The sequence below is a fragment of the Leopardus geoffroyi genome, chromosome D3 (genome assembly GCF_018350155.1).
Source record: "Leopardus geoffroyi isolate Oge1 chromosome D3, O.geoffroyi_Oge1_pat1.0, whole genome shotgun sequence".
NCBI classification, from domain to species: domain Eukaryota; kingdom Metazoa; phylum Chordata; class Mammalia; order Carnivora; family Felidae; genus Leopardus; species Leopardus geoffroyi.
Window position 1 is genome coordinate 23,836,181 of NC_059339.1, and position 27,086 is coordinate 23,863,266.

Here is a 27,086-nt window from a genome sequence, read left to right on the forward strand (position 1 = left end):
ACCATCAGAGGACAGCACAGCTTCGTTCAGGACTCACAGCTTCCGCTTCTGTATTCCTGCAATCTATTCTCCGCACAGGTGCTCAAAGTGCCCAGGAAAATGTGAGCACTGAAAACAAAACCCAAACCCTTCATCCTTGCCTGCAAAGCCTCAGTGATGTGGCCCCAGGCCTTCCCTCTCACTGTACTCCGAGCTCTTCTAGTCACTTGCTGTGCTCCTGCCACATTGGTCTGCTTTTAATTCTGTAAACGTACCATGCTATTTCCTGCCCAAAATGTTCTTCCCTTAACACCTCCCACTGCAGACTAAATGTTACCTCAGAAAACCTGTCCCCCCATCTCCACTCCTTGTTTTCTGCTCTTTGTCCATTTGCTTCATAGCATTTATTATCACTAGGAATATGTATAATCTGCTAGACAGGGAAAGAGGGACTGTGTGTGTGTGTGTGTGTGTGTGTGTGTGTGTGCGCGCGCGCGTGTGTGTGTACATCAAACCCTATCCTAACCCCAGGGTTAGAATGGGACCTGGGAACTTGTATTTCTAAAAAGCTGCCTAGGTGCTTCTGTTAAGTAATTTGGCTTGGGAACCACTAGACTGGATGATTCCAAGAGCATCAAGCCAATCTTTTGTCAATTGCTAGAATCTTAATTGCAATGTGCTAATACATCTTTTACTCCTACCACAAGTGGTTGAGGAGTGGCCTAGGAGCCAGAAAGGCAGGCCAACCATTGGAAGGCCTTAGCAATAGACAGCAACCTGCAGGATGGTGGGGTCAGCGTTCCCAGAGGCTCAGATGACTTGATTTGTAACACAAAAGAATGTGGCAGCTCTCCACATCTGTCAGTCCACATGAATGGGGATGAGGTGGCATCTGAGAGAAGGAATGGCAAAGTGCAGGCTTGTTTACTTCAGTCTGTTTCTCCTAGACCTAATCTTATTCTCAATTACATTAGGGAAACTGAGGCAGTGTACCACATTTTATGATTCCCCCCCCCCCACACACACACACAGATTTGCCCAGTGCATATCAATTGTGGAAAAAAAACAAGAAGAACAAACTTGAGCATTCTGGATTAAGGTGATATCACATCTTGATTTCATCAGAACATCAGAGTGGGTAAGGAAGGAGGACCCCTCCTCCCTTAATTTCTACTGCTTAAAACTGATATAAGCTTTGGCTAGATAAGCAAGAAATGGTTTAAGCCAATAAAAAATAAAATATCACATGACATTTACGCATATCACAGCGGTATATTTATGCACTCAGTGAAAGGGAATGAACAATGGTGAGAGATCTCATGTCTAGGATATCATTAATCAATCCATTCAACAAATACTTATTTAGTACTTACTATGTGTCTGGCACTGTTCACAGCACTGGGGCTATACTGGGGAACACTGGGCAGTCACAGAGCCTGTGCACACCCGTGCACACACAGGGGAGCCACGTTCATGAAAAACTAGTCAAATTCACATCAGGTAGTGAGGAGGGCTATAAGGAAAAATGGGAGTAAGGGGATGGAGACCGAATGGTGGAGGTTCTCTCTTAGAGAGGTTGGGCCAGAAAAGGCCTGGAGTGGAGGAGGCATTGGTCAAAAGGAGGAAACAGAACCATGTAAACAATGCGGGAAGATCATTACTGACGGTGGGCACAGCAAAGAGAAGACCCCTGCAGGCCCCTGACATGCCGGGCAGGTATGGGGAACTCAAAGGCAGCTCCTTTAACCTGGATTAGGGTGAGTGGGTGGGAAGTGAAGAGGAGGAAAGCAGGCAGGTAAGGCCAGGACACACAAGGTCTCGAGCCTTATATGAATCAGATTTTGGCCTTTGTTCTAAGTGTGGGGGGAAGCCAGCGGAGGGTTCTGAGTAGAGAAATGACATGATCTGACTTACCTTTTAATGCAACTGTCTAGCTGCTGGGTGGGGGAAGAACTTTGGAGAGGTAGGAACTCAGCCAGGAAACATTAGTCAGGTGGTTACAGCAGGAAGACAGGCTGGCAGCCGAAAGGTGGTAAGAAGTGGCCAGATTCTGGATGTACTTTGAAGGCAAAGCCAAAGGTATTTGCTGGGGTTTGAATACAGGGTCTGAGAGAAAGAGGAGTGGGGTATAACTCCAAGGATGGGGGCCTGAATGGAGAAGCCATTTCCTACAATGGGGAGGACCCAAGAAGGGCAGAGTACCTTGGGTGGAACCCAGGGTTTGGCTGTGGATCAGTTGAGTCTGGGTGGAGATATACAGTAAGCAAATGGCTCAGTGAGCCTGGAGTTGAGGAAAGAGGCCGAGCGAGGATGGGGCTAGAAATGTGGCAGTAACAGCATGGATGCGTGGAGGGAACAGGATTACTGTGTGTGGAGACAGGAGATATTTGGGCTGAGCCCTGGGGTCCTGCAACATTTCAGGCTTGGAAAGAGGAGGGCCTGGCGCTGATGACTGAGAAAGTGCAGCCTGAGAGGTGGGAGAAAAGCTAAGAAAGTGTGTGGGTCTCAGAAGTCAAGGAAGAAGGTGATTTGAGAGGGAAGGAATAACAAACTGAACAGAGGAAACCTCATTTCCTCATCTTCTCTGGCTAGATCCCAATCACCTCACAGAACTCATCTGTTTGACTCGATCTCTCCACCAGAAAACTCCAAATATTTTGTGTTGGGGATTGAATGGAAATAGCCCTGATGTGAAACATAAGCCTGACAGAAATTTAGTAATACAGCAGAAAACTTCCTCCATAAGGCTGGCATCAAAGCACCCAGAGCATTAATTCCACTTTTCTAAACTGCTAATTCCTTATCTTTTCCCCTGTCAACAAAATCCTCCAAAGTATGGCATATGACATTTATTTGAAAAATTGGAGATGCTAATTTTATTGAAATTTCCTTGAGATAAGTGGAATCACATTAGGATGATCAAATCCTTGGCTGAGAATCTTGAGCGAATGATTTTGTGGCAACTGGCTATTTTCTGTAGGACCTGCTATGCTATGAAGTGATAGTAAGATCTGTGGGCAAGGCCCCACGTTTGGTTGAGAGCTCAGTACTCCTTCATTGCTAATTAAAGCAAACTGGAGCCTTCTCCCATAAAGCTATTGTTTGTTATGCCTGGAATTTTGAAGTGTTGGGCATAAAGAGAAGACCTGATGCCATATACATTCTAAACTTTGATTTTTATACCTCAAAATCCATAGGATCTCACATATTCACACGGTATATGTAAAAAGTACTTGGAGATTTCAATAATTGACAGGCATGAGCTGTAGAAGACATAGAAATACTACCCCCAAAATATTTTCCACATTACAGTTCTCAGTCTACCTCTTGGGGAATCCTTGAAAGATGGGGACCCGCTCCATAGACAAATACTACATATACAACATTGACAATTTCAGAAGTGTTCATGGAATTCCTGAAGCCCTTCTATGCAGCCCCAAGTTCCATTAACTCTAAGTACCCTGAAATAAGTGATATCTACAGAATACACACACACACACACACACACACACACACAGAAATTTATAGGCTTGAGTATTTAATTTCAAGGGTTATGAAATAGTTTAAATCAAATACCATTCTGCACAGAAACTTTCTATTAACAATGTGGTATGGTATGGAAATCATACATTAGGGTCTGAAGCCAGCCTTCAGCCTACAAGCTACAGGCACTCAGCTAAACACTTTGAGCCTCAGTTTCCTCACTTGTAAAATGGGGGATTAGGGCTCAGGGCAACTGGAAGAATTGGAGGACATACAAGTAAAATGCCTAGCACACAGTAGGTATCCAATAAGTTATTAAAACATAATTATAAAGTTTTTTTAAATAATCAAATTTTATTATAAATTTGAGACCATGATGATCACATATTTCATTCTGGTCCAGAAAAATAATTATCTATAGGGATGCCTGGTGGCTCAGTCGGTTAAGCATTCAACTCACAGCTCAGGTCTTTTTTTTTTAAAGAGAGAGAGAGTATGGGTGGGGGAGAGAGGCAGAAGGGGGGAGAGAGAGAATCTTAAGCAGGCTAGAATGTGACTCTGGGATCATGACTTTAGCCAAAATCAAGAGTCTGATGCTCAACTGACTGAGCAACCCAGGGGGCCCTGAGCTCAGGTCTTAATGTCAGTTTGAGTTCAAACCCCACATTGGGCTCCATGCTGGGCATGAAGTCTATTTAAAATAACAATAATAATAATAATAACAACCTATATTAATTACCTATGCAAGGCAATATAACATGAGAGGAACATCATCCTATTATAATTCTGTTTAATGTTATCAGGCTGCCATCAGCATAGAAAATATATGTGATGTGAGTCCTGTGTTGAATCCAAACATTCAATGAATAAGAGATAAAAAGCTCAGGTCATGATCTCACAGTCATGAGATTGAGCCCCGTGTTGGGCTCTGTGCTGACAGTGCAGAACCTGCTTGGGATTCTCTCTTTCCCTCTCTCTCTCTGCCCCTCTCCCACTTGTGCATGTCCTCTACCTCTCTCTCTCTCTCTCTCAAAATAAATAAAAAATAAACATTAAAAAAAAGTTTTTTAAATGTTTATTTATTTTTTGAGAGAGACAGTGGGGGAGGGGCACAGAGAGGGAGAGAGAGGGAAGGAGAGAGAGAATGCCAAGCAGGCTCTGTGCTATTAGCACACAGCCCAATGTGGGGCTTGAACCCCACCAAACTGTGAGATCATGACCTCAGCTGAAACCAAGAGTTGGACACTTAACCAACTGAGCCACCCAGGTGCCTCACAAAATGAACACTTTTTTTTTTAATTAAAAAAAAAAAATAGGGCAGCTGGGTGGCTCAGGAGGTTACACGTCCAACTTGGGCTTAGATCATGATCTCACAGCTCATGGGTTCAGGCCCCTCATTGGGCTCTGTGCTGGGCTCTGGGCTCAGAGTCTGGAGCCTACTTTGGAGTCTGTGTCTCTGTCTCTCTCCCCTGCTCACAATCTGTGTCTCTCTCAAAAATAAAACATTAAAAAAAAAAAAAAAGAATAAGAGGTAAGAAAAGGGGCACCTGGGTGGCTCAGTAGGTTAAGCGTCGTACTCTTGACTTCAGCTTAGGTCACAATCTCATGAGTCATGAGTATGAGCCCCACATTGGGCTCTGCACTGACAGCAAGGAGCCTACTTGGGATTCTCTCCTTCCCTCTCTCTCTGCCCCTTCCCCCCCTCAAAATAAATAAACTTAAAAAAAAGTTTAAAAAAAGGTATAATGTAGCAAATAGATTTTTTTAATGTTTATTTGAAGAGAAAGAAAGAGAATGCATGAGCACAGGCAGGGGAGAGGCACAGAGAGAGGGAGAGACACAGAATCCCAAGCAAGCTCCATGCTGTCAGCACAGACCTGGACATAGGGCTTGATCTTGGGAACTATGAGATCATGACCTGAGCCAAAATCAAGAGTTTAATTGACTGAGGCACCCAGGTGCCCCACAGACAGATTTTTCTTAATCAAAATTTCAACTGTGTGATGAAACACATCTTTATTTATATGTTCTAATGAATCATATAACTCAATATCTGTATGTATTATAAACGAGGAAAATGCCAAGTTAATAAAGTCCCAGCCAACTGAACTCTGCCAGCTTGTATATGCACAGCATTTTTAAAGTTCATGTTCAAAACCATGAGATATTCTTTTAAAATAATTAAAACTTGACATATATGAGATAGAGGCAGGAAAACAGCAGTTAATCTAAAAGACATTCTATTCTTTGACGAGATTTAATAAAGTTGAAGATTGTGTTCTCAATGAGGCTCTATAACTAGGTCATTGCTAATTACACTATTTGTCCGAAGCCATACTATTGAGAAATAGAAAAATTTTTCTCATACTGAGTCCAGAATATTCCTAGTTTTCTGGTAAAATTACTAGTTGGATCTCTATCCATGATATTTATGGGAGTCACTGTTTTTAATCCATCAAAGTTAAATGTCTGTTCTATGTAGGACCACTCAGCATCTCTAGTGATCCTATGTTGGAAGAATTCAGCTGAGTTTGACCGAGTTTGGAATCAACATGAGTCAATAAACACTAAATTCGATTATTTTATGTCTTAAAATAAGACAGCAGAAAACATTTTCCAACGGGAATATCTTCTGTTCCTTTAAAATTTGGTTAAGTGGGTAGAATTCTAGAAATACAAGGCTGAGGTGGAAAAAGCTCCCATTTAGAGAGCAATACAACAGTGTTGCCAAATGTCTGCTCAATACACCTACTCTGCTGGGTTTCTGGTACAGATCGGTATCCAGTGGGAATACTGCTCTTGGGAAAAACGGATTTTTGCACACACTCAGAAGTGCTATAGGAATGTTTATTTCAGCTGTGCAGAACCCTGAAGTAAAGAGTAAAGAGACACATGACTGTGGGAAGGCAGTGATTTCCAACATTTTCCTACCCTGACATGGCTGAGGTAAGAGCAGTGATTCCCACGATCACATGGAGGTAGGTTATCAGATCTAGACTAGAGACAGGATAATTTTCTGTATACATAGTACATATGGGAAATCACTGGAATAAAGAGGAAAGCATACCAGATAACCAGCTGACACTATGTGGTTTGAGCAAATCACCTGGACACTTGAGACCTCTGTTTCTTCACCCGTGAAACAATGGGTTTTGAGACAGATAGTCTCAATGGCCCTTCACTCTAAACTCAAATATCAAGACTCTATCATAATGAAACTGAAGTTCAAAAGTCTGGGATGATGTTCAAAAGTCTGGGATGATTTGAGTGTTGATGGCTCAAAATCTCTTCCAAGCTTAAAACTCTCTAAATCTGGGACACCTGGGCACCTGGGTGGCTCAGTTGGTTGAGCATTAACTTCAGTTCAGGTCATGATCTCACAGTCTATGAGTTCGAGCCCCAAGTCAGGCTCTGTGCCCACAGCTCAGAGCCTGGAGCCTGCTTCAGATTCTGTGTCTCCCTCTCTCTCTGCCCCACCCCCATTCACACACACACACACACTCTCTCTCTCAAAAATAAACTAAAAACATGAACAAAATTTTTTAATCTGGGACACCTGGCTGTCTCAGTCAGGAGAGCATGCAACTCTTGATCTCAGGGTTGTAAATTCGAGTCCCACATTGGGTGTGGAGGTTACTTAAAATAAAATCTTCAGGGGCACCTGGGTGGCTCAGCTGATTCAGCATCTGACTTTGTGAGTTCGAGTCCTGCACTGGGCTCTGTGCTGACAGCTCAGAGCCTAAAGCCTGCTTTGGATTCTGCATCTCCCTCTCTCTCTGCCTCTCTCTCTCTCTTTCTCAAAAAATAAATGAAACACTTTTTAAAAATTTAATAAAAAATAAATAAATAAAATCTTTAAAAAATGTTTAAAAATCTTATAAAAATAAAATAAATCAGACCCTCTAATTCTACATGTTTCTCTAATGGAAGTGACAATTCTATGGTAAAAAACAACAACAACAACAACAACAACAACAACAACAAAATTCAACTCCCATGTGGGCCCTGAATCTATCAGAGAGGTACTTAAGCATTAAGCATCCTTTTTGTTTAAACAAAACTACATCTTCAATAAATAAATAACAAGGAAAAAAGAGAAAGAGGGAATCCTATAGGTTAATAGAAACTCTTGTCATATCACCTAACTGTACCATGCTTAGATCCTGAGTTGAACAGTAAAACAACCCAAGAGACAACCAGGGGAATTGGAACATTGATTACTAACAGGGTATTTGATGATATTAAGGAATTGTTAGTTTTTCTAAGTGTGATGATGGTAATGGTACTGTGTTTTTTAAAAGAATTTTAATTATTTATTTATTCATTTATTTGAGAGACAGAAAGGAGAGAGAGAGAATCTGATGCGGGGTTCGATCTCCTGACAGAGATCATGACTTGAGCTGAAGTAAATAGTTATGTGTGTTTTTTTTTTTCAATGTTTATTTAGTTTTGAAGGAGAGAGAGAGAGAGAGAGGGAGGGAGGGAGTGGGGGAGGGGCAGAAGAGAGGGAGACACAGAATCCGAAGCAGGCTCCAGGCTCCAGGCTCTGAACTGTCAGCACAGAGCCCGACATGGGGCTCAAACTCACAAGATCATGACCTGAGCCCAAGTCAGACGCTTAACCAACTGAGCCACCCAGGTGCCCCAAGAGTTCTTATCATTTGGAGATACTTACTGAAATACTTATGGATGAGATGATATATCTGAGATTTGTTACAAAATAATCTAGTTGGGGAGACGAAGCCAGTACAAATGAAATAATACTGGCCATGGTTGACACTCACTGAAGCCGGGACATGGATATATGGGATTTCCTTACATTCGTCTATGTTTGCATGTGTTCTCAATTTCCCATAATCAAAATTTGTTAAAGGATACCTTGAACACATGTTGTTTTTATAATTAATCTACCTTAGTTTCTTTTTAAGAGCTGTAAACAAACTCAATCAGCTGTAAATTCAGTCATCTAAAATTAAGATCGACATTCACAGATCATGTTCTTGGGCTATGTATTAACCGTTGAAATGATCACAGAACAAGCTATACTTTTGACCAAAGTGGAATTACCATAAAAGTAATCACTCTAAAAAAAATCACTCTAATATTCTTAAAGTTATCAGTAGCTTTTTATTCAAAAATGTTTTAGATCTTTCTTTTTATTCAAGGAAACAGTGTCCTTAAAAACAGTAATGGAAGAAAAAGTCATGCCTCTCAAAGTTATTTTAACTAAAGAATTTATACTTTTGGAAGGGCGCTTGAGGTCTTCTATTTGAATCTCCAGTTTCTTCATCTTTATTAACAGATGAAATATTTAATTGTTTAAAAGACTATTCCAAGAAAATTGAACCTACCATAAGCATAGGACCAGAGGTTCAAGTTCAGAAGACCCAGGAAAACACTTCAGAGGGGAGTCCTTATTATTTGTCGTATAAAACTTTGGAAAACAACCCAGAATGCAGTGCTGGTTGGGTACCACTCTTTTCCCATCTGGCTCTCATCTTGAATATGCTCTACTCCTATCCAGGAAGGGCCCACTGGAAAATGTGCCACGGTTGCCACTCTGAAGGACTTGTGTTTCTGCCAGGAACAGTCACCATGAATACACAGTGCTCAAGGAATTTGTATTTATCATTTAGGATATTAAAAATGCATACAGGGGCGCCTGGGTGGCGCGGTTGGTTAAGCGTCCGACTTCAGCCAGGTCACGATCTCGCGGTCCGTGAGTTCGAGCCCTGCGTCGGGCTCTGGGCTGATGGCTCAGAGCCTGGAGCCTGTTTCCAATTCTGTGTCTCCCTCTCTCTCTGCCCTTCCCCCGTTCATGCTGTGTCTCTCTCTGTCCCAAAAATAAATAAACGTTGAAAAAAAAATGCATACAATAATCAAATTGAAGACCAAAAGATAGTTTTTGAGAAAGAATCTAGCTCTATAACATACACAGAGAGATGAAGCCAACCCTCAGTGAAAGAATGGACTCATTCAGACAGAAGTCAACCGTCAGAAGAACTTTAGCTTCACGAATTAACCATGGATTCTACTGCCAACACTACCAGCACATATTCTATTGCTTTGGTGATCGTGTACCTCTCTTGAGTTAATCTTGAATACAAATGGATCTACTTCAATCTTGAAATGAAATCTCATGCTAGACTAGTTTTCACTTATGCTTAAGATATTTTAAATCTTAAGATGTTTTAAAATTCAAAATCCAGTTCTCTGATGGAAAATAACTTAGCGCCTTATAAATCAACTTTAAAAGAAACAAAAACCAGATAAAAAGATGGAGCACTATTTGAAAGGTCATGTCTAGAATAGATAGCACTATACTCCTATAGAAACTGGGAGCTCTAAAACAAGTCCCACAGCCTGGTCAGACTTTATCACCTTGAACTGTAATTGCTTAAGAAGCACCTGGTCCCGCTTCCACTAGCCCGTGAGTTTCTTGTGCATCTCATCTTTGTATCTGCAACAAGTACAGACCCCTCAGAACATGACTGGCAAATGTTAGCTGAATAAGGGAAGCAGGTATATGGGGGACCTGGGGGGAAAATGCATTACAGACATATTGAGTGCCCTGGTTTCCTCACCATAAGTTGGTGAGGAATCATGACTTACCTCGCAATGACTTATGAGAATATGAGAAGTTCCAGGAAAGTTTAGGTAAAATCAAGTACTTGAAAATCAAATACTTGCTATTTAAGCCAGAGGAATCTGCTATTTAAAGGAACTCTATGGTGAAGCCATGTAATAGGGAATAATCAACCGCCTTTGTAATGAAAACATACATTTTATATTCTGAGTTTGCTTTAAGCAGGAGACACCTGGCACAAATCCACTTCGCCTCCCCATCTCTCGGCCAACCCTATTTTACACTGTCTGAAGCTCTCAATCAGTATAAAAGGAGATAAAACAAACTGATATAATCCAGCTTCTGGACAAGTTTCATCAGTATTGCCTGTGCCCTATTTTTAATTTCAGATGGCAAGAAAGTTCCCCTATAATGGAGTCCTGGAGGGCAGCCAATGCTCCATGGAAGCCAGGCTAAGGGCTATTCAGCTTCCCTTGGTTGATATGGGATGGTCAAATAAGAGTTCTTGAGTGGGGAGCTAACGAGCAGGTCCACAGCATGTCCCTAAAGCATAACTTTTTTATTATTTTTTTTTTTCTTTTCCAAAATTTTATTTAAATTCTAGTTAGTTAACATAGAGTGTGACATTGATTTCAGGAGTAGTGATTCCTCACTTACATATAACACCCAGCCCTAGAGCACATCTTTAAAATAAAACCCAAAGCAACAAAGTGGTCGTCTTTTATGAATTGGCACAGGCCTGAGTCCTAGTCAGAGATGCTGGGCATACAAACAGTAGGCATTTGATAGGCCAAGAGAGAGGGAGACACAGACCAACTTGTTAGTTGGTCCCAAGGTAAAAATATGATTCAAGTGACAAGTTTCAGAAGCTCTAGCCAGGGAGACAGTTTTGGGCAGAAGGAAAGACTCAGTGTAGCACTAATTTATAAACAAACACAAGCAGAAGCTGTCATGTCTAGGCCAGCCACAGCAATAAGGATAGACAGTGACCAACAGATTGATTTCATAGTCAAAGGTATAAAGTTTCACAGAGCTATAGCAGGCTTGCCAGATTCAGCAAATGAAAATACAGGATGCCCAGTTAAATTTGAATGGCAGATAAACGACTGATCAAAGTACTTTTTTAAGGTAAGTATTCCCAAATACTGTATGAGACAATTTATGCAAAAGAAATTATTCATTGTTTATCTGACATTCAAATTTAACTGAATGCCCTGTATTTAATCTGGCGATCTTCCTCTAGAGAGTAGAAACATGGTGAATCTCAGATGACCTTACTCCATTTAGGTTTCCAAAACACTGTCCACAGAAATGCACATGGACCTCAGATATGGATAATGAAGAATCTACTTTCTTTCTTTTTTCTTTTTTTCTTTTTTTAATTTTTTTTTTAATTTTTTTTTTTTTAACGTTTATTTATTTTTGAGACAGAGAGAGACAGAGCATGAACAGGGGAGGAGCAGAGGGAGAGGGAGACACAGAATCTGAAACAGGCTCCAGGCTCTGAGCTGTCAGCACAGAGCCCGACGTGGGGCTTGAAATCACGGACTGTGAGATCATGACCGGAGCCGAAGTCGGACGCTTAACCGACCAAGCCACCCAGGCGCCCCAAGAATCTACTTTCTTAAGAGTAATCAACAGGGGCGCCTGGGTGGCGCAGTCGGTTAAGCGTCCGACTTCAGCCAGGTCACGATCTCGCGGTCCGGGAGTTCGAGCCCCGCATCAGGCTCTGGGCTGATGGCTCAGAGCCTGGAGCCTGTTTCCGATTCTGTGTCTCCCTCTCTCTTTGCCCCTCCCCCGTTCATGCTCTGTCTCTCTCTGTCCCAAAAAATAAATAAACGTTGAAAAAAAAAAAAAAAAGAGTAATCAACAAAATGTTGATCAGAGTTGCCTCCTCCTAGGCCACAGTGAAGGGAAGGACAAAAGAATAACACAATTAGGATGGGGTTTCTCAATCTTAGCACTATTAACATTTGGAGTCAAATAATTCATTGGCGGGGCCATCCCGTGCATTGTAGGGTGTTTATTTTAGCAGCATCCCTGGCTTCCACCCGCTAGATGCCAGTAGCATACTCTACCCCACCCCACCCCACCCTGAGTTATGACAATCAAAAATGTTTCCAGATATTGCCAAATGTCCCCTGGGGGCAAAATCTCCTCCAGTTGAAACCACTGAATTAGAAGAAATGGTCAAATAAACAGAAAGTGTCATATCCATTAACCAGTGGTCACATAACAAAAGATTCTTCTCAAGGGAAAAATTCTCAGCTTGCCCTGGATGCCCTCAAGCCCGTAATAAGGATGAGAGGCCTAGTCATTTCAGCTAAGACAATCAAAAACCCCTCATCTGCCACAAGTGCTAGAGAAGAATCTTTGGTGAGCCAAGCCAATGAAGCTCTGCATGGCAGTGCGCACATCACAGCAAGCAGGGCGTCGTACACAGCCTTTGAAGACGTTCCTTTTAAGTTAACCTCCCTTCCAACTAAACTTTTTCCAAATCTCTTCCTGCCATTTGGAAGTTGAGTGATTCTCAGCTGAAAAGGCCTGTATATACGAGGTGCAGATGGCGGCAGTTACGGCCCTCACCAGATGCTGCAGTCTCTAATTTGATTGAAAGGATATAATTAGACAACAGAAACACTTTAATGAAAGAGCAAAACATGGAGGGAGGGAAGGATTGAAGGCCCTTAACTGATGCCAAAACACCCACCAGTAATAGAGGCTTTGAGTCTGGGGAAAGGGAAGGGGAAAGCCCCTTAAAAGGACAGTCCCCATCCTGTTTATTTCCCCATAGACATAGGAATAGGGATTTTATTATTGTAGATTTCCACTGTATTTTATGTGGGAACAATCTGATTAAAACCAGAAGAGTCTTCGGAAGAACATCAAAGAAAAACAAATATGGCTTCTGTGGTCATTATTAAAAATATTTTTACCAGCCCAATAATCATCTTTGAAGATGAATTTTTATAGATTGAACAGCAGCAAGTAATTTACATACTGTGATGGCACTGGTTAAGGATCGCTACCATCGTAGAAGAGGACTGCTTGGTCGCCATGTTTTCACGCAACTTTAGGCCACCAAGGAACACGGACAGCCATTTAACCTATCTGCTTGGAAGGCATGAAGAAACCACGCAGAGTGAGTTGTACATGCTGATGCTGCAACCATTTTGGATCATCTTTAAAAGTTGCTTATGCAGTTTTTACTATTTCCTAGCTTTCAAACTTTGAGTGTGAGTATACTGCTCTGGTTCTAACCAAGAATCTAACCAAACTGAAAGAAATCCCGCCCTCAAAGTCTGAAGTTGCTAATGTGGTGTGACACTGGGGTTTGGAAGCGGCTGCAGGCTCCCCAGCCCACTAGAAGCAGGGCCCGCCCTTGTGGTAAATTGAACAATAAAAGTTTAATGCTTTGGCACCTTGCCAAGGATTAAATCAGTGGCAAGAGAAACTGGAGGCTGGGCCTAGCAGAGGAGCAGCCCCTAGAAGGTCCTGTTATAATTGAGAGGAATAAAGGCAACCTTGCATGTCAGATGGCCTAAAATCTTTTGTCTGTGAGAGATGCTTCCCAGCACCCAACTTCATTTGTCTTCAAACTTACAAGGCCAGGGTGCCTGGCTGGCTCAGTTGGTGGAGCTTGCAACTCGAATCTCAAGGTTGTAAGTTCAAGCCCCACGTTGGGTGTAGAGGTTACTTAAAAATAAAATCATAACACACACACACACACACACACACACACACACACACCAAAAAAACTGTTCCAAGTCCAGGCTAGGGAAGGTGTTTTCCTAGAAAGAAGATTAAAAGCGGGTGGGAGGAGTAGGGAGCAGGGGATTTCCTTGGAGGAGGAGAAGCAAACTTCTATATAATGGCTATTTTTGAGAAGTTTGAACACCCTTCTGACATTTCTACAATGGCCTCTCTCCTTTCTCTGTTCAGTCGGAATCCAGGATAATGTCTCAGAGGTGAGGTCTGGGGAAGAAGCCACTGGCGTCTTGAGAAGACAATACTAAAGACCACAGAGAGAGGGAAAAACAGAGTGAACTAGGGCTGCTCGTCCTGGACTAACACATCCGGGTTCCAGCTGGACTCTCAAGGTCAAACTGAATATGGAAGGAATGTCAGTCATTGTTCTGCCCCACTCAGGGGCCCCGCACAGTGAGCCAGCCAGAAACCAACTTGCCAAGTGGCATCAGGGGGCTTGGGGAGATCTCACCTCAAAACCTCCATAGGTAGTTTTCTATGGGACACATTCATTTCCTCCTCTGTTGTCCTAATTCAGGAGGCAAAAACTTCGGCAAAAGCTACAGATCCAAACTTCCGGCCTCTCTCAAGTGTTTTGCATTAACTGTTCCACAGTACAAACACAATCAACTTGGTATGTTTGAATGCTTCACTTTGTTTTTCAAAAATGTTTTAATTAAAACAAAATAATCAGCCATGCTAAGCACATTGTTGTGTTTTAAAGGCCACTTTAAAAATGAGGACAGAACCATGAAAATAAAATTCAATTGTTTAGAAAAGTGATAGAAGTTTGTTTTCTTCTTCCTCTTCTCCTTCTTTTTTTTTTTTTTTTTTTTTTTTCTGGCTGTTTTTCTGTGTCTCAGGCTGGTGCCACCTGCTGCCTGGGCTTTCCTCTGAGAAACAGATCTCTCAACCGTTTGCTCCAAGCAACATCTGCATAGTTGAACAAACATGGGCCAGTTCCAAGGCAGACACTATTTTCTGTATGTAGCGCACACTGAACCATACTGAATTTCTTCTTAAGGCATTTTTTAAAGCATTATTAAAGATCCAAATGTATGTGCATGAACTTCCCCTCATGTAGCTTTTTAAAAAAATTGTGGTTAAATATACATAAAATTTACCATTTTAATCATTTCTACTGTATGTCTCTTAAAATTAGTTAATAGTAAAAGGAAAATGGTTCATTTTTTCACCAAAATCAAGCCTACTTTTCACCTTTCCAGACCAGTGAACACTGGAAAAAAATCAATACACACAGACCTTGAGTAGGATTTAGCAAAGTATAGCCTTGGGCCCAATCTGGCCCACTCCCTGGCTTTGTATAGCCCATGAGCTAAGAATGGTTTTTAAAATTTTAAATGATTGAAAACAATCAAAAGAACGATATTCTGGGGGCACCTGGGTGGCTCGGTTAAGCGACCGACTCTTGATTCCGGCTCAGGTCATGATCTCATGGTTTGTGAGTTCAAGCCGCGCCTGCTCGAGATTCTGTTTCCCTCTCTCTTTGTCACTCACCTGCTCCTGCACATGTTCTCTCTCCCCCCTCCCCCGCCAAAATAAATAAATAACCTTTTAAAAAAATGAATAGTATTTTGTGACACATAAAAATTATATGAAATTTTCAAATTTCAGTGTCCCTAAAGTTTTATTAGAATATAGCCATGCCCATTCATTTATATTTGTCTATGGCTGCTTTTGCCCTACAAAGTCAGAGTGGAGTAATTGCAACAGAGACGGTACAGAGCCCACAAAGCCCAAATTATTTACTGCCCTTTACAAAAAATGTCTGCTGGGGCACCTGGGTGGCTCAGTTGGTTGAACATCTGACTCTTGATTTCGGCTCAGGTCAAGATCTCAGGGTTGTAGGACTGCGCCCTGCATCAGGCTCTGTACTAAGTGTGGAGCGTGCTTGGGATTCTGTCTTTCTCTCCCTCTTCCCAGCTCATGCATGCTCTTTCTCTCTCAAGAAAAAAAAAAAAAAAAAAAAGTGGAGCACCTGGGTGGCTCAGTCAGTTAAGCTTCCAATTTCAGCTCAGGTCATGATCTCATGGTTTACGAGTTTAAGCCCTGTGTCGGGCTCTGTGCTGACAGCTCAGAGCCTGAAGCCTGCTTCGGATTCTGTGTCTCCCTGTCTCTCTGCCCCACCCCTGCTTGTGCTCAGTCAGTCTCTCTCTCTCAAAAATAAATAAAAACATTTTTTAAAATTAAAAAAAAAATGTCTGCTAACATCTGACCTAGGGCCTCAGATGGCATTAGAGGCCCCCAAATTCTAAACTAAAGATGTTACATTGTCCATCACCAAAAATCCCTAATCTGTATATTGTAAAGGTATCTAAAGCAATATATTTTATCTATATCATTTATTGCTGTTGCTTTATGCTAAATAGTGATATTATCAATAATGTCTATATTAAGTACACCAACTTGCTGTTTATTAGTAGTGAGCCTAAATGGAACTTCTTTGTGCTTTCAGATTTATAAAGGTCTCATTGCATATCTCAAACATTAATTTCTTTATTTTTATTTTTTAAGTTATTTATTTATTTTGAGAGAGAGAGAGAGAGAGAGAGAGAGAATCCCAAGCAGGCTCGGCACTGTCATCGCGGAGCCTGACATGGGGCTTGAACCCACGAACAAACCACAAGATCATGATTTGAGCTGAAATCAAGAGTTGGACATTCAACCAACTGAGCCACCCAGGCACACCGCCGCATATCTCAAACACAGACATATCTTTGTCTAGGAGCCCAAACAAATTTTCATAGAAACACCAGAGTTCTTTGATATCAGGTCAATTTTGACAGGTTTGTGTTCCTTAAAATACTCAAAGCATAAAAATAATGAGTCGACATGAAAGCATGTTAGTCCTCTTTACTCCTATCAGCCCCTGTGTTGCATTCAGGTAAACTAACATTAATGAAGTCCCTAAGAGGGACAGGGCTCTATACTGTATGAAGCAGTCACTGTTCACTGAACTTACAGGTTCTACAGCAAGACATACTACTGGCTAACAGGATGAATGCCAGATGAGGATTTAGAGGAGAATGAGCATCATAAGGTATTCACAGCAAATGTAATCTGAGTTGAGAAGCTCTGTGGATGCACACCTGACAGCCCCCAAAGGCAGTGAAACAGCCAAGCAGGTAGTTTGCCTTAGGTGGAAAGCTGAGATAGCACAATTCCGCCCAGCCTTCTCTACTTTTCCTACCTCTGGGCTCTCCCCTGCCGGTCAGTAAATTCCAAATGGGAGCCCACTTCAGAGAGCTCATTAGCCCTAGGGCCCTGGCTACCTTCCTCCTAGAAAGGAAAGTCTAGATTCCACCATCAACTTCTGCCCTTATCAGTTGTGAAGGAAGGGAGAGAATCTCAAAGGAAGAATGGAGAGGAGAAGGGAGATCATTTGGGGTTGGTTATACACTGTAATTAGAACTAGCATTGATGGGGAATGAGCTAACTGTTTTTATAAAGTCAGCATTCAAAAATGCAAACCACCAGTAATTTAAATATTACAAAATTGTGCAGAATATAAGTATTGAAATAATTTTTTCCATCCACAAAATTTCAGAGAAAATTACAGTATCAAAAAATATAAAATGGCAAGTTTGGCATATCCTCAAGGATTTAAGAAACTAGTAGGCAGGCTTGAGACAGGATGTGATGCTGAAGACCATGTGGTATCTCCCTAAAACTGCTTCTGGAACTAAAGAGGAAAATCCTGACCAGGGCACAAAAGCCCTGGTATACCAAGATGGTAGGAAACAGAGCTGGTGAGGCTTACTGGAGCAGGAACTTGGGCCACTTCTCATAAATCATCTCACAATGGTTATTTATTTGTCTCTAACTCACACTCCTAAATAAAAGCGCACCAAGGTTTCAGGTTCAAACTGCCTAAGAGCTGCTGCATTTGACCCCTCCTAGCAAAGCAAGGATGTCTGAGGAGAGGATGCCACCTTCTAACAAACATAAGCAGAGTTGAGTCACTTAACGCTTTTCAGAGCTACTACTCTGCCCTTTCCAGAAGGGGAACCAGTTTATTTCCACCCATACCTCTCTCTCCATAGAGGACATTAAATCCTGACCACACACAGATGGCAAAGTGGAACTAAGGGGTTACTAGGTTACAGTTATGTTGACATATCCTGGCTCTCGGAAAGATCCTCCTTCATTCTTCTCATACGGCAAATAGCAGAAGAGATCAAACTTCTGTAGCAGTTTTTGCAGAAGCCCCCAACAAAGCTGCCGATCACTCAGAAACCACTTCCTGAGCCTAAAGTTAACAGTACTTGGAGACCCCTTTCTATTGATCTAAAGCCAAGCTTTGCCTTTTACAGGGCTTAGCCAGACTGGAAGCTCATAGCATTCTCAGGGCAAATGAGGTGTCTAGCACTTGGTGAACTGTGAAGCACTATAAAAAGTATTATTAAAATATGTTTATTGACTGCCTTCTGTATGTGGGTGTTACCACATCAGGCAAAGGGAGTTCTCATTATCTCTCCTTTACAGATGAGGAAACTGAGGTTCTGAGAGCAGAGTCATGGCCCCAAATCACACAGTAAGTGACAATACCAAGTTCTACCACCTCCCCCCCCCCCTTTTTTTTTTTTTTACTAATCCAAGCTGGTAGGTAAACAAAGCAACTGAGTTTTCTTTCAGCAACAAACTCCTGTCATTCCAGCAACACAGTCTGCGACTTTGGGTGGAGAACCCTTAGCCGGTTTTCCTACTCCGGCAAACCTGTAATGAACCCTTCCCGTCCCTTTCACGAATGCCCAACTCTCAACACCCAAACAACCTGCAGAGAAATGTAACCAGGCCAGACAACGCCCTCGTGCCTGCTCTTCAACTTGGAGAGAGTTCTGCGAAGAAGGGTGTGGATGGAAGCTAAGCAAAGTCCCTGCTTCCATCCTAGTCCAGGGCCCCACCTCGGGAAGCCCTGGCCTTAGCCTTGGCCTGGGAGTGGGTGACTGTTTAAAGTGTGGGATTACCTGGGACAAGGGGCTCTGCACTGCACCCTCGGGATAAGCACCCTAAGATCTGTAGGGGAGGTTTCCCATCACCCCTTCCTTCCTCTCACCAAGCTAGGCCCGCACCTGAGTTTGGGGAAGCTCAAGCGGCCCCGGAGGTAAGGAGGGGGCGTCCCGGCTGGGTACAGCGGGTCGTCCCGAGCCTCGGACCTGCCTCTTGCAGGGCAGGCAAATCAACTCGACTCCTCGCGAGGCAGAAAGTACAGTGCTGGGCAGGCGGGCGCAGCCGGGGACCTGGCAGAGGGGCTGGGCGCCCGCTCCGCTCGCCTCCGCACCCGCTCCTGAGCCGGAAGGCACACGAGCGCTGGGGACGCGGGGGGCGTCGTCGTGGGTCTCGCGAAGGGATCCTGGCCCGGGGGTGTCGCTGAGGCCCTTGGGGAGGGGGTGTAGCGTCTCGAGGGAGGGTACGCCACTGAGAGACGGGGCGGGATCCCAGAGGTGCTGGGGCAGAGGGGACATCCCGGCCCGAGGGGAGACGCTGAGGAACTTGAGCAGGGGGTCCCGGGTCCTCAGGCTGGGGAGACTTGCCAGCCCGGGAGGCGTCGCTGAGGAGCTTGGCGAAGGGATCCCTAGAATAGGTACTGGGGCAGACAGGGTGCCCCGGCCCGGGGGGCGTCACCGAGGGGCCTGAGGGGGAGTCTCGGGTCCTGGGGCTAGGACCGCCCCGTCCGGGGGGCGTCGCTGAGGGGCTGGGAGAAGGAGTCCCGGGAGGTGGGAGCTACGGGTTGGGCCCCCCCAGACGGGCCGGCCCGCGTCGCCCCTCGGGCGAGCTCGGCGCAGGGTGGGCGCCGGGGCTCGCTCACTCACCGGGTCCGGGGCCGAGGCCGGGGCTGGGCGCGGGCCGGGCCGCCAGCGTGAGCGCGGCGGCGGAGAGCAGGGCGAGGCGGGCGGCGGGCGGCGCCATGGGCCGTCAGTGCGGGGCCCCGGGGCGCGGCCCGGGGGAGAAGGGGCAGCGCGGGGAGCCGGGGGCGGCCATCGGAGCGGTACGCGGGGCTCGGGCGTGGCCCCGCCCCGGCCACCCGGCAGCCCCGCCCCGGCCCGCCCTCTCCCCAGCGCCGCCACCGCCCCGGCTGTGCAGGGCCCGCCCGGCTCTGCCGCTAGGCCCGAGGGGCGGAGCCGGCTGCGCACGCCCTCCCCTCCCGGAGCGCGCGCCGCGCCTGCCACTCACGCACCAGGCCCCGCCCACGCACCCCTTCCTCACCTGGGCCCGCCCCTGCAGGGCACTTTATTGGTCCGAACGAAGGGCGGGGCCAGCAGGTGAAGGGCGGGGCCAGGGGCCCCGCCTCCGAGTCCCAAAGCAGGGCTTTGGCAGGGCTGAAGTGGGCCAGGCGCCCAATGAGCCTTGCTCCACCCTCTCTCCGGTCGTGACCCACTCGCGGGCTCGACCGCAGCGGTAATGATCAGAATAGAAGTTTGCAAACCGTTTTTCCCTGTTTGGTTCATCGTAGTGGTTAAAAAAAAAAGGGTGCTCTAGAGTCAGTCTGTTCGGGTTCACCCTCCACATGGTCACCTGTAAGGCCTTGGGCAGGTTTAAAGGAAAAAATAGCTCTCTTACCTCAATTTCTTCATCTGTTAAATGGGGGCGTTAATAGCAAATACTCCAAGCGGTTGTTAAATGAGGCAATGCGTGGAAACTTTTACTCGCGAACAGAAGGAGCTTAATAAATACTGAGTTTCTTCCACAACCCAAGTTCTTGCAGCCACAAAAGAGGCAGCATACTGAACCCTGTTTCCGAATCCTATCGCACATCCTTTGTTAACTGGGGCAAGTTTCTTCCTCTGTCTGAGCCTCAGTCTTCCGCAAAATGGGAATAATACAAGGCTTTCGCAAGATTAGATGAGCTAGAAGAAAGTAAAGAGCCCGACACAGGGTCTGGAAGTGGATGGGGCAATGATGCTTTCTTACAGACTGGGAAACGGGCTCAGAGAGCTCGTGGCTTTCTTAAACTCGGCCCCCGCGTGGCAGGCTCCTTGCCTCCCCGCCCGCAAAGTCTCCCCCGGCTGCGTTCTGGGTCTGTCCTGGGCCTCTCTCCTCCCCCGCACTCCCCCAAGCAGAGATTTTCCTTCTGCTCCCGCCTAAAGCGCCGCGGTGACGCCCCGCGGGGCAGGTCCGGGCGGCGCGCCGGCCGCTTTCAAGTCCCCGGTCCCGGGCTTGCAAGTGCGGGCCTGCGCCCTGCGCGGCGGCGGGAGCGGGAGCTTCTGCCCTCGTGTGCCGACTCGCCGCGCCCAGAGCGGGGTTGGGGCGGTCCCCGCCCCGCGGGCTCCCGGGCCCGCCTTAGGTACTGAGGCCCTTGCGCCCGGTCGTCCAGTTCCAGGATCTGCCTCCCCGCAACCAGTTCCCCAGCTGTTTCCTGGACCCGGCCCCAAAGGCGAAGGTACCTCCCACGAGGCCTCTCTATCTTGGTCCCTCTCCACCCACACGACCCGGAGCCCCGGCAAGAAGAATCTTGTTCACTCATTGTTTTCACTGCCTCATTCCGAGTTCAGGGATCCTCTGGGTGCCTCACTGGAGAGAGGGGACCCGCGCCCCCCCCCCCCCCACACACACACACCCAATGTCCAACTCTCCCATCCTCCACATCCCATCTGGTGCCTCCCAACTCACCCTCTCCTCTCCACCATCTTGGACCCTTTCTACCTCCAAAACCACCTCCTCCAGCAGGACCCGAGAATGCTTCACCTCTAACTTGCATCCTCAAAGGTGCAGGCAGGAGAGCACCTGGAATGAGAATGATATGAGAACATGCAGGTGAAACTATCTGCCAAAACAGACGATAAAGGTGACCCTTCCTCCACTCAACAAATATTCAGTGAGGAACACACCCAGAGCACCAACCAGACAAGCTGGTCCTAGAAATAATGTGAATTTCAGAGAGCAAGAAGTAGTACAGAGACAAGAAAATGATGTTGATGGAGAATGGTCTGTGGACTGTTTGTTTTTTGTTTTTTTTTTTAATTTTTTTTTTCAACGTTTATTTATTTTTGGGACAGAGAGAGACAGAGCATGAACGGGGGAGGGGCAGAGAGAGAGGGAGACACAGAATCGGAAACAGGCTCCAGGCTCTGAGCCATCAGCCCAGAGCCCGACGCGGGGCTCGAACTCACGGACCGCGAGATCGTGACCTGGCTGAAGTCGGACGCTTAACCGACTGCGCCACCCAGGCGCCCCTGTGGACTGTTTTAAATCGAGTGAGGGGAAATATTTTGGCAAAGCAGAACACAGTTTATGAGGTTCTTTGGAATCTCCCCCTGGTTTCTGAGGAAATAGGAAGGAGCAGACAAGAGGTTCAAAATAAGGTTAATGTGGCCAAGTCTGGGGATTTATGCCTCATGATAGTAGCTTCAGCCTGTCCTGCCATGCTGCAGGAAAGCTCCCCAGGCTGAGTGGGTACCAGCCTTGGGTACAACCAGAATGAGCTATGTAATTTGCAGGGCCCCGTGAGAAATGAAAATGAGGGGCTCCTTGTTCAAAATGATTAAGAATTTCAAGATGGCTACAGCAGAGCATTAAATCAAGTGTGGGGCCCATCTAAGGTTGGGGACACTGTGTCCCTACCCAGGTTGCACACCCATGAGGCTGGCTTGTACAACAGAACTCAAAAATAGTGGGCCGGCCCCTGCCCCCACTGGCTGCTATGAGAAACATCCCTGTAGCCTTCCCCAGGCCTCCCTCCCCTCTTTTGTAGCTTAAAGCTCAGCACAGGTGATGGAAACAGTGCACAGAGGCTAAAAATATAGCCTACTGGGTCTAGGTCAGGGCAATTAACAGCTCAAGGTCTTTTGCTCAGTTACGTGGTCCTGGACCCTGGCAAGAAGCAGCCTGAGATATGCATTTCAATGCTCCACATGCCTCAGTCACTTAGCGGATTTATTTCATGGAAAGAGTGAGGACATTGACTGTAGCCCCTGGGCCTCCAGGAAAATGTTGCTGTCTGTCTGTTTGCCTGCTTGTGCTCTGCAGTCAAGCCCTTCAATTCCTCTGAGGGCAACAGGATTTGCCAAGAAGCTGGGAGGGCTCAGCTGGTGGCGTTTAGGTGATCCTGGTATCTTTGAAACTCTAGTTGGGATGATTCCTGCTCAAAAGACATCATGTTGTGGAGAGAGCACTGGGTAAGGAGCCTGATACTAATAACAACAATAGCAAACTTTTACTGAGCACTTTGCTAAACTCTAGGCAAGGTACAGTGCTTGCTGTTACAATTCACAGAATGCCCCCAGTAGCCCTGAGAGAGGCACCCTTACCAACCTCCTCAGAGAGGTTGAATGTCTTGTCCAAAGGTCACATAGTAGTGGAGCTGGGCTTTGAACCCAGACAGTAAGACACCAGGACTACATTCCTAATCACCTTGGTGAATTGCCTACTTGTCCTTATGGGGTTCTGGCAACAAATACTGAATGGTCCAGGGTCAGAATTACGGTGAGGCAAGTCAGGTGTTCACCTCAGGCACAAAATCTTGAGGGAGGCCAAGAAACTCAGTAATCAAGATAAATAAATATTTAATAAATTATAAAATATATTAAAAAAACATTTCATAAACATTATTTCAATGCAATATCTTTAAAAATATGATTGCCCCAAAAGTCATGATGAACAAAATATCAAAATTCTATTTTATTTTATTTTATCTTATTTTATTTTATTTTATTTTAAATTTTATTTATTTATTTTAAGAGAGAGAGAACAGGGGAGGGGCAGAGACAGAGGGAGAGAAAGAATCTGAAGCCGGCTCTGTGCTGTCAGTGCAGAGCTCAATGCAGGGCTCGAACCCCCAGAACCATGAGATCATGACCTGAGCCAAAATCGAGAGTCAGATGCTCAACCAACTGAACCACCCAGATGCCCCCAAATGTCAAACTTTTAAACAAAAACAGGATCTTTAGTCTCCGGCTCGGCTCAGCACCATACTGTTACTGATCCTGTCTCAGGTTTCTGTGTTGGAAACCTAGCGATGGGAAATTCTAGAGAAGTCGTGGTTTTACTTGCTCTGATGGGGCTAGAGAAATGAAAAAATTTGGTTTTGAAAATAGTGAATTAGAGGTGTCAGTGTGGCATCCAGGTGGCCACATCTGAGAACTGAGTCCGGTGGGAAGGGGTGGCAGGGTGGGCAGGGCACCCTTATTTCACACATACTTGGCCCATGATAGGTGCACATTCAGCACATGTGGTTTAAATCACTGTTCCTCAGGGTTTGCATCATGGTTCAGGAATCTCTTCAAATTCTCTCATCCAAAGTTTTTCTCTTCTTTCCTAAACCTTCTACATCACGAACCTCCGATATGTTCCCATATGGGTGTGGAAGTTTACTGCTTGGGTGTTAAAAGAAAAACATCTTCTGAGGAAATGAAAAACAACGAAATTCCACTAGAATTTGGGGATGGGGGATGAAGGGGGAAGGCGACAGTAATTATGAATTGGCTCAATCTCCTCTTTATTAACTGGCCCTCCAGAAGGAGAATAGGAACGAAGAGAAATCAAAGAGAAGAAAGGTAGTAGTCAAGGAAAAAAGAAAGAAAAAAGATTACAGGAGCTAAAAATACAGTGAAGAGAGCTTGGCCAAGCATCAAAGAAGGGCAGATGTGTTTCCAAATAGGGGTGGTGGTTTTAGATATGTCAGAAAGTACAGTTCCAAATGATCGGTGGAAAATAAAGGCTATTTAGACTGGGCTCAGCAGAATAAAAGGGTTCACCGGAGAATCAAACTGAGGAACAGGACTTTCAGCAACATGGAAGCCCTACTGCCTCAACTCCAGGTTTTCTGGACCAAGTGTTGGCACCAACGATGGAAACTCTTGCCGTAGTTTCAGGACCCTGGACCAAATAGAGTCTTTCCATTTTGACTTTATAATTCTGAACACAGCCTTCAGTGGAACAATCTCGGTGAAAGACTTGTCACTTTCCTTAGTTTATCCTCAGGTAACCACTTTCCTTGCCATCTAACGAAGCATGAGATATTCTGGACGACTCCCACAACCAGAGGGAAATGTGGCTCCTGTAACAACACCACTCCTGTGAGGCTGAGGAATCTGACCAAAAAAATTTTTTTAATGTTTATTTATTTATTTTGAGAGAGAGAGAGAGAGAGAGAGAGAACGTGAGCGGGGAGGGGCAGAGAGAGAAGGGGAGAGAAAATCCCAGGCAGGCTCCACCCTGTCAGTGGCAGATCCAGCCACGAGACTCAAGCCCACGAACTGTGAGATCATGACCTGAGCTGAAATCAAGAGTCAGACACTTGGGGTGCCTACGTGGCTCAGTCAGTTGAACATCCGAGTTGGGCTCAGGTCATGATCTTGTGGTTCTTAGGTTCGAGCACCACATCGGCAAGCCCTGCCATCTGTGCTGGCAGCTGGAGCCTGCTTTGGATTCTGTCTCCCTCTCTCTCTCCCCCTCCCCTGCTCGCACTCTGTCTCTCTCTCAAAAATAAATAAACATTAAAAAAAAAATTTAAGAGTAGGACACTTAACCGACTGAGCCACCTAGGCGCCCCAAGAATCTGACAAATGTTTAGCGAAGGTGAATCTTGGGAAAAGAAATGTCATGATGCCCAAGTCGGATCAGAATAATTCCCCACTTCTAAAGGCTCATTGCTTGGCCTCATGAAGGACCCGAGATGAAGTTCATATCAAATGTTGGGTTACGTCACTCAGACAATGAGCAACAGGGGCTCAGGAAAGGGTCAGGTGAGTGAATAATAATATTAGTGAGTGAATATTAATATGAGTGAATAATATTAATGAGTGAATATTAATGAGTGAATAATAATATTAATGAGAACATTATTTAATGAGTGCTTCCTATGTGCAAGGAGCCATACCAAGTGCTTCACACACTTTGTCCCATTTCATGCTCACAGTGATCCTGGGGTAGGCACTATTACTATCCCCATTTCACAGATGGGGAAGGTAAGGCTCAGAGATGTGAATTCACTTGCCCATTGAGAGATGGATCTGGGATGTCAACTTGGGCAGACCAACTCCTGAGGCCAGAGAAGGTCTCATGTCACAGGTAGGACTTGAACTGGGCCCAGGGGTAGTATGTGGATGGGCTGACCTGATGAGAGGCAGAGCATCACAGTGATAGCTATGAGTGGTTAAGAGCAAGGATGGTGTAGACCTTGGTTGAGTCCGGCCTTTATTGGTTACTAGCATTGGGATCTGGGGCATGGATCTTGAGCAGCTCGTGCCTCAGTTTCTTCATCTGTAAAGTAGGGATGGCCACAGTGCCCAAACTCATAAGATTGTTGGTAGCATTTCGTGAGATCATGCTTGTGAAGTGCCTAGAACAGTGCCCGACCTATGGCAAGCATTCAATAAATACAAAGCTTACTGAGATAGGAGAAATAGCACAGGCCGCATCACCCTCAGTTAGTTCTAAGGAGCCTGGAGGTTACCTACTGGGGAAGAGCCAACGGAAGTGAGTTCCGCTGAAGGCAGAGGAGGCAGAATTTGATGGGAGTTGGAGTGTGTATCAGCTGCTGTCCATGTGAACAGCTCTATGCCAGCAGAAGGAGATTCAGCACGCTCCTCAGAGTCAGAGCACTGTCACTTGGCCATTGAGCAAAGGCCTAGGAAAATAAATATAACAGATGAGTATCCGGAAAGAGGAGGTGTGGGAAGGCCAACCTCAAGATGGGGAAGAAGAGCAGAGAAACAGAAGAGCCACTCTTAGAATTCCTTTATTGCCCAACATCTCCCTTCTGTCCCTGCCATGCAGAGCAACGGCAGATAGTAGCCCAAGAGCCGGGATTCACCGGCTTTGAAAGGATGCTTGCCTGCCCAGTCTCCAGCCATTCACAAACGCTTCCCAAAGACAAACCCTTGCCAACACCCTGCTCTAAAACTGACCCACCTCTCGGGAGGTGAGGCCAGGGCTCACCACTGAATGGGCCCCATTGTCCTCCCAAGCGTCTGTGGGTCCAGATGCCTTTGGCCTGGAGGTGGTTCCACCGCGGCCTGCAGTGCGGTCTGCCTGCAGACTTTGATTCACTCCAGGGACAACACTCAGAAAAATGAAACAGGCAACACATGCGATTCCAGGAGCTCCTGCCAGACGCATACTCTGTTTTTCCATCATTTCTCTCCTCCCCCTCAGGAGGGAGCCTCCTTTGGCATTTGGTGTATAAAAACTCAAAATCACCGGTGGGACGAGCACCTGATAAGGAGCGAGGCATTGCCCAACAGTTACCAGGAAGAGGTGTCTTTGTTCCTGTTTCAAGCCCTTGACACCGCTAACAGCTCTAATTACTGAATTTGCCATGGGATGTAAA

General features: G+C 45.4%; 1 protein-coding gene across 2 annotated transcripts in view; it reads right to left on the reverse strand.

Moving 5' to 3' along the window:
• KREMEN1 (kringle containing transmembrane protein 1) overlaps positions 1–19,851 on the reverse strand; it is a 73,707-nt gene extending 53,856 nt beyond the window's left edge. The window contains exon 1 of one of the 2 annotated variants that reach the window (XM_045458543.1): positions 19,630–19,851. In XM_045458543.1, the coding sequence (XP_045314499.1) occupies positions 19,630–19,726 (97 nt within the window). In that variant the 5' untranslated portion in view covers positions 19,727–19,851. The remainder of the gene's footprint in view (positions 1–19,629) is intronic. The other variant, XM_045458542.1, reaches the window with a different exon arrangement.
• Between the last annotated feature and the right edge of the window lie 7,235 nt (positions 19,852–27,086).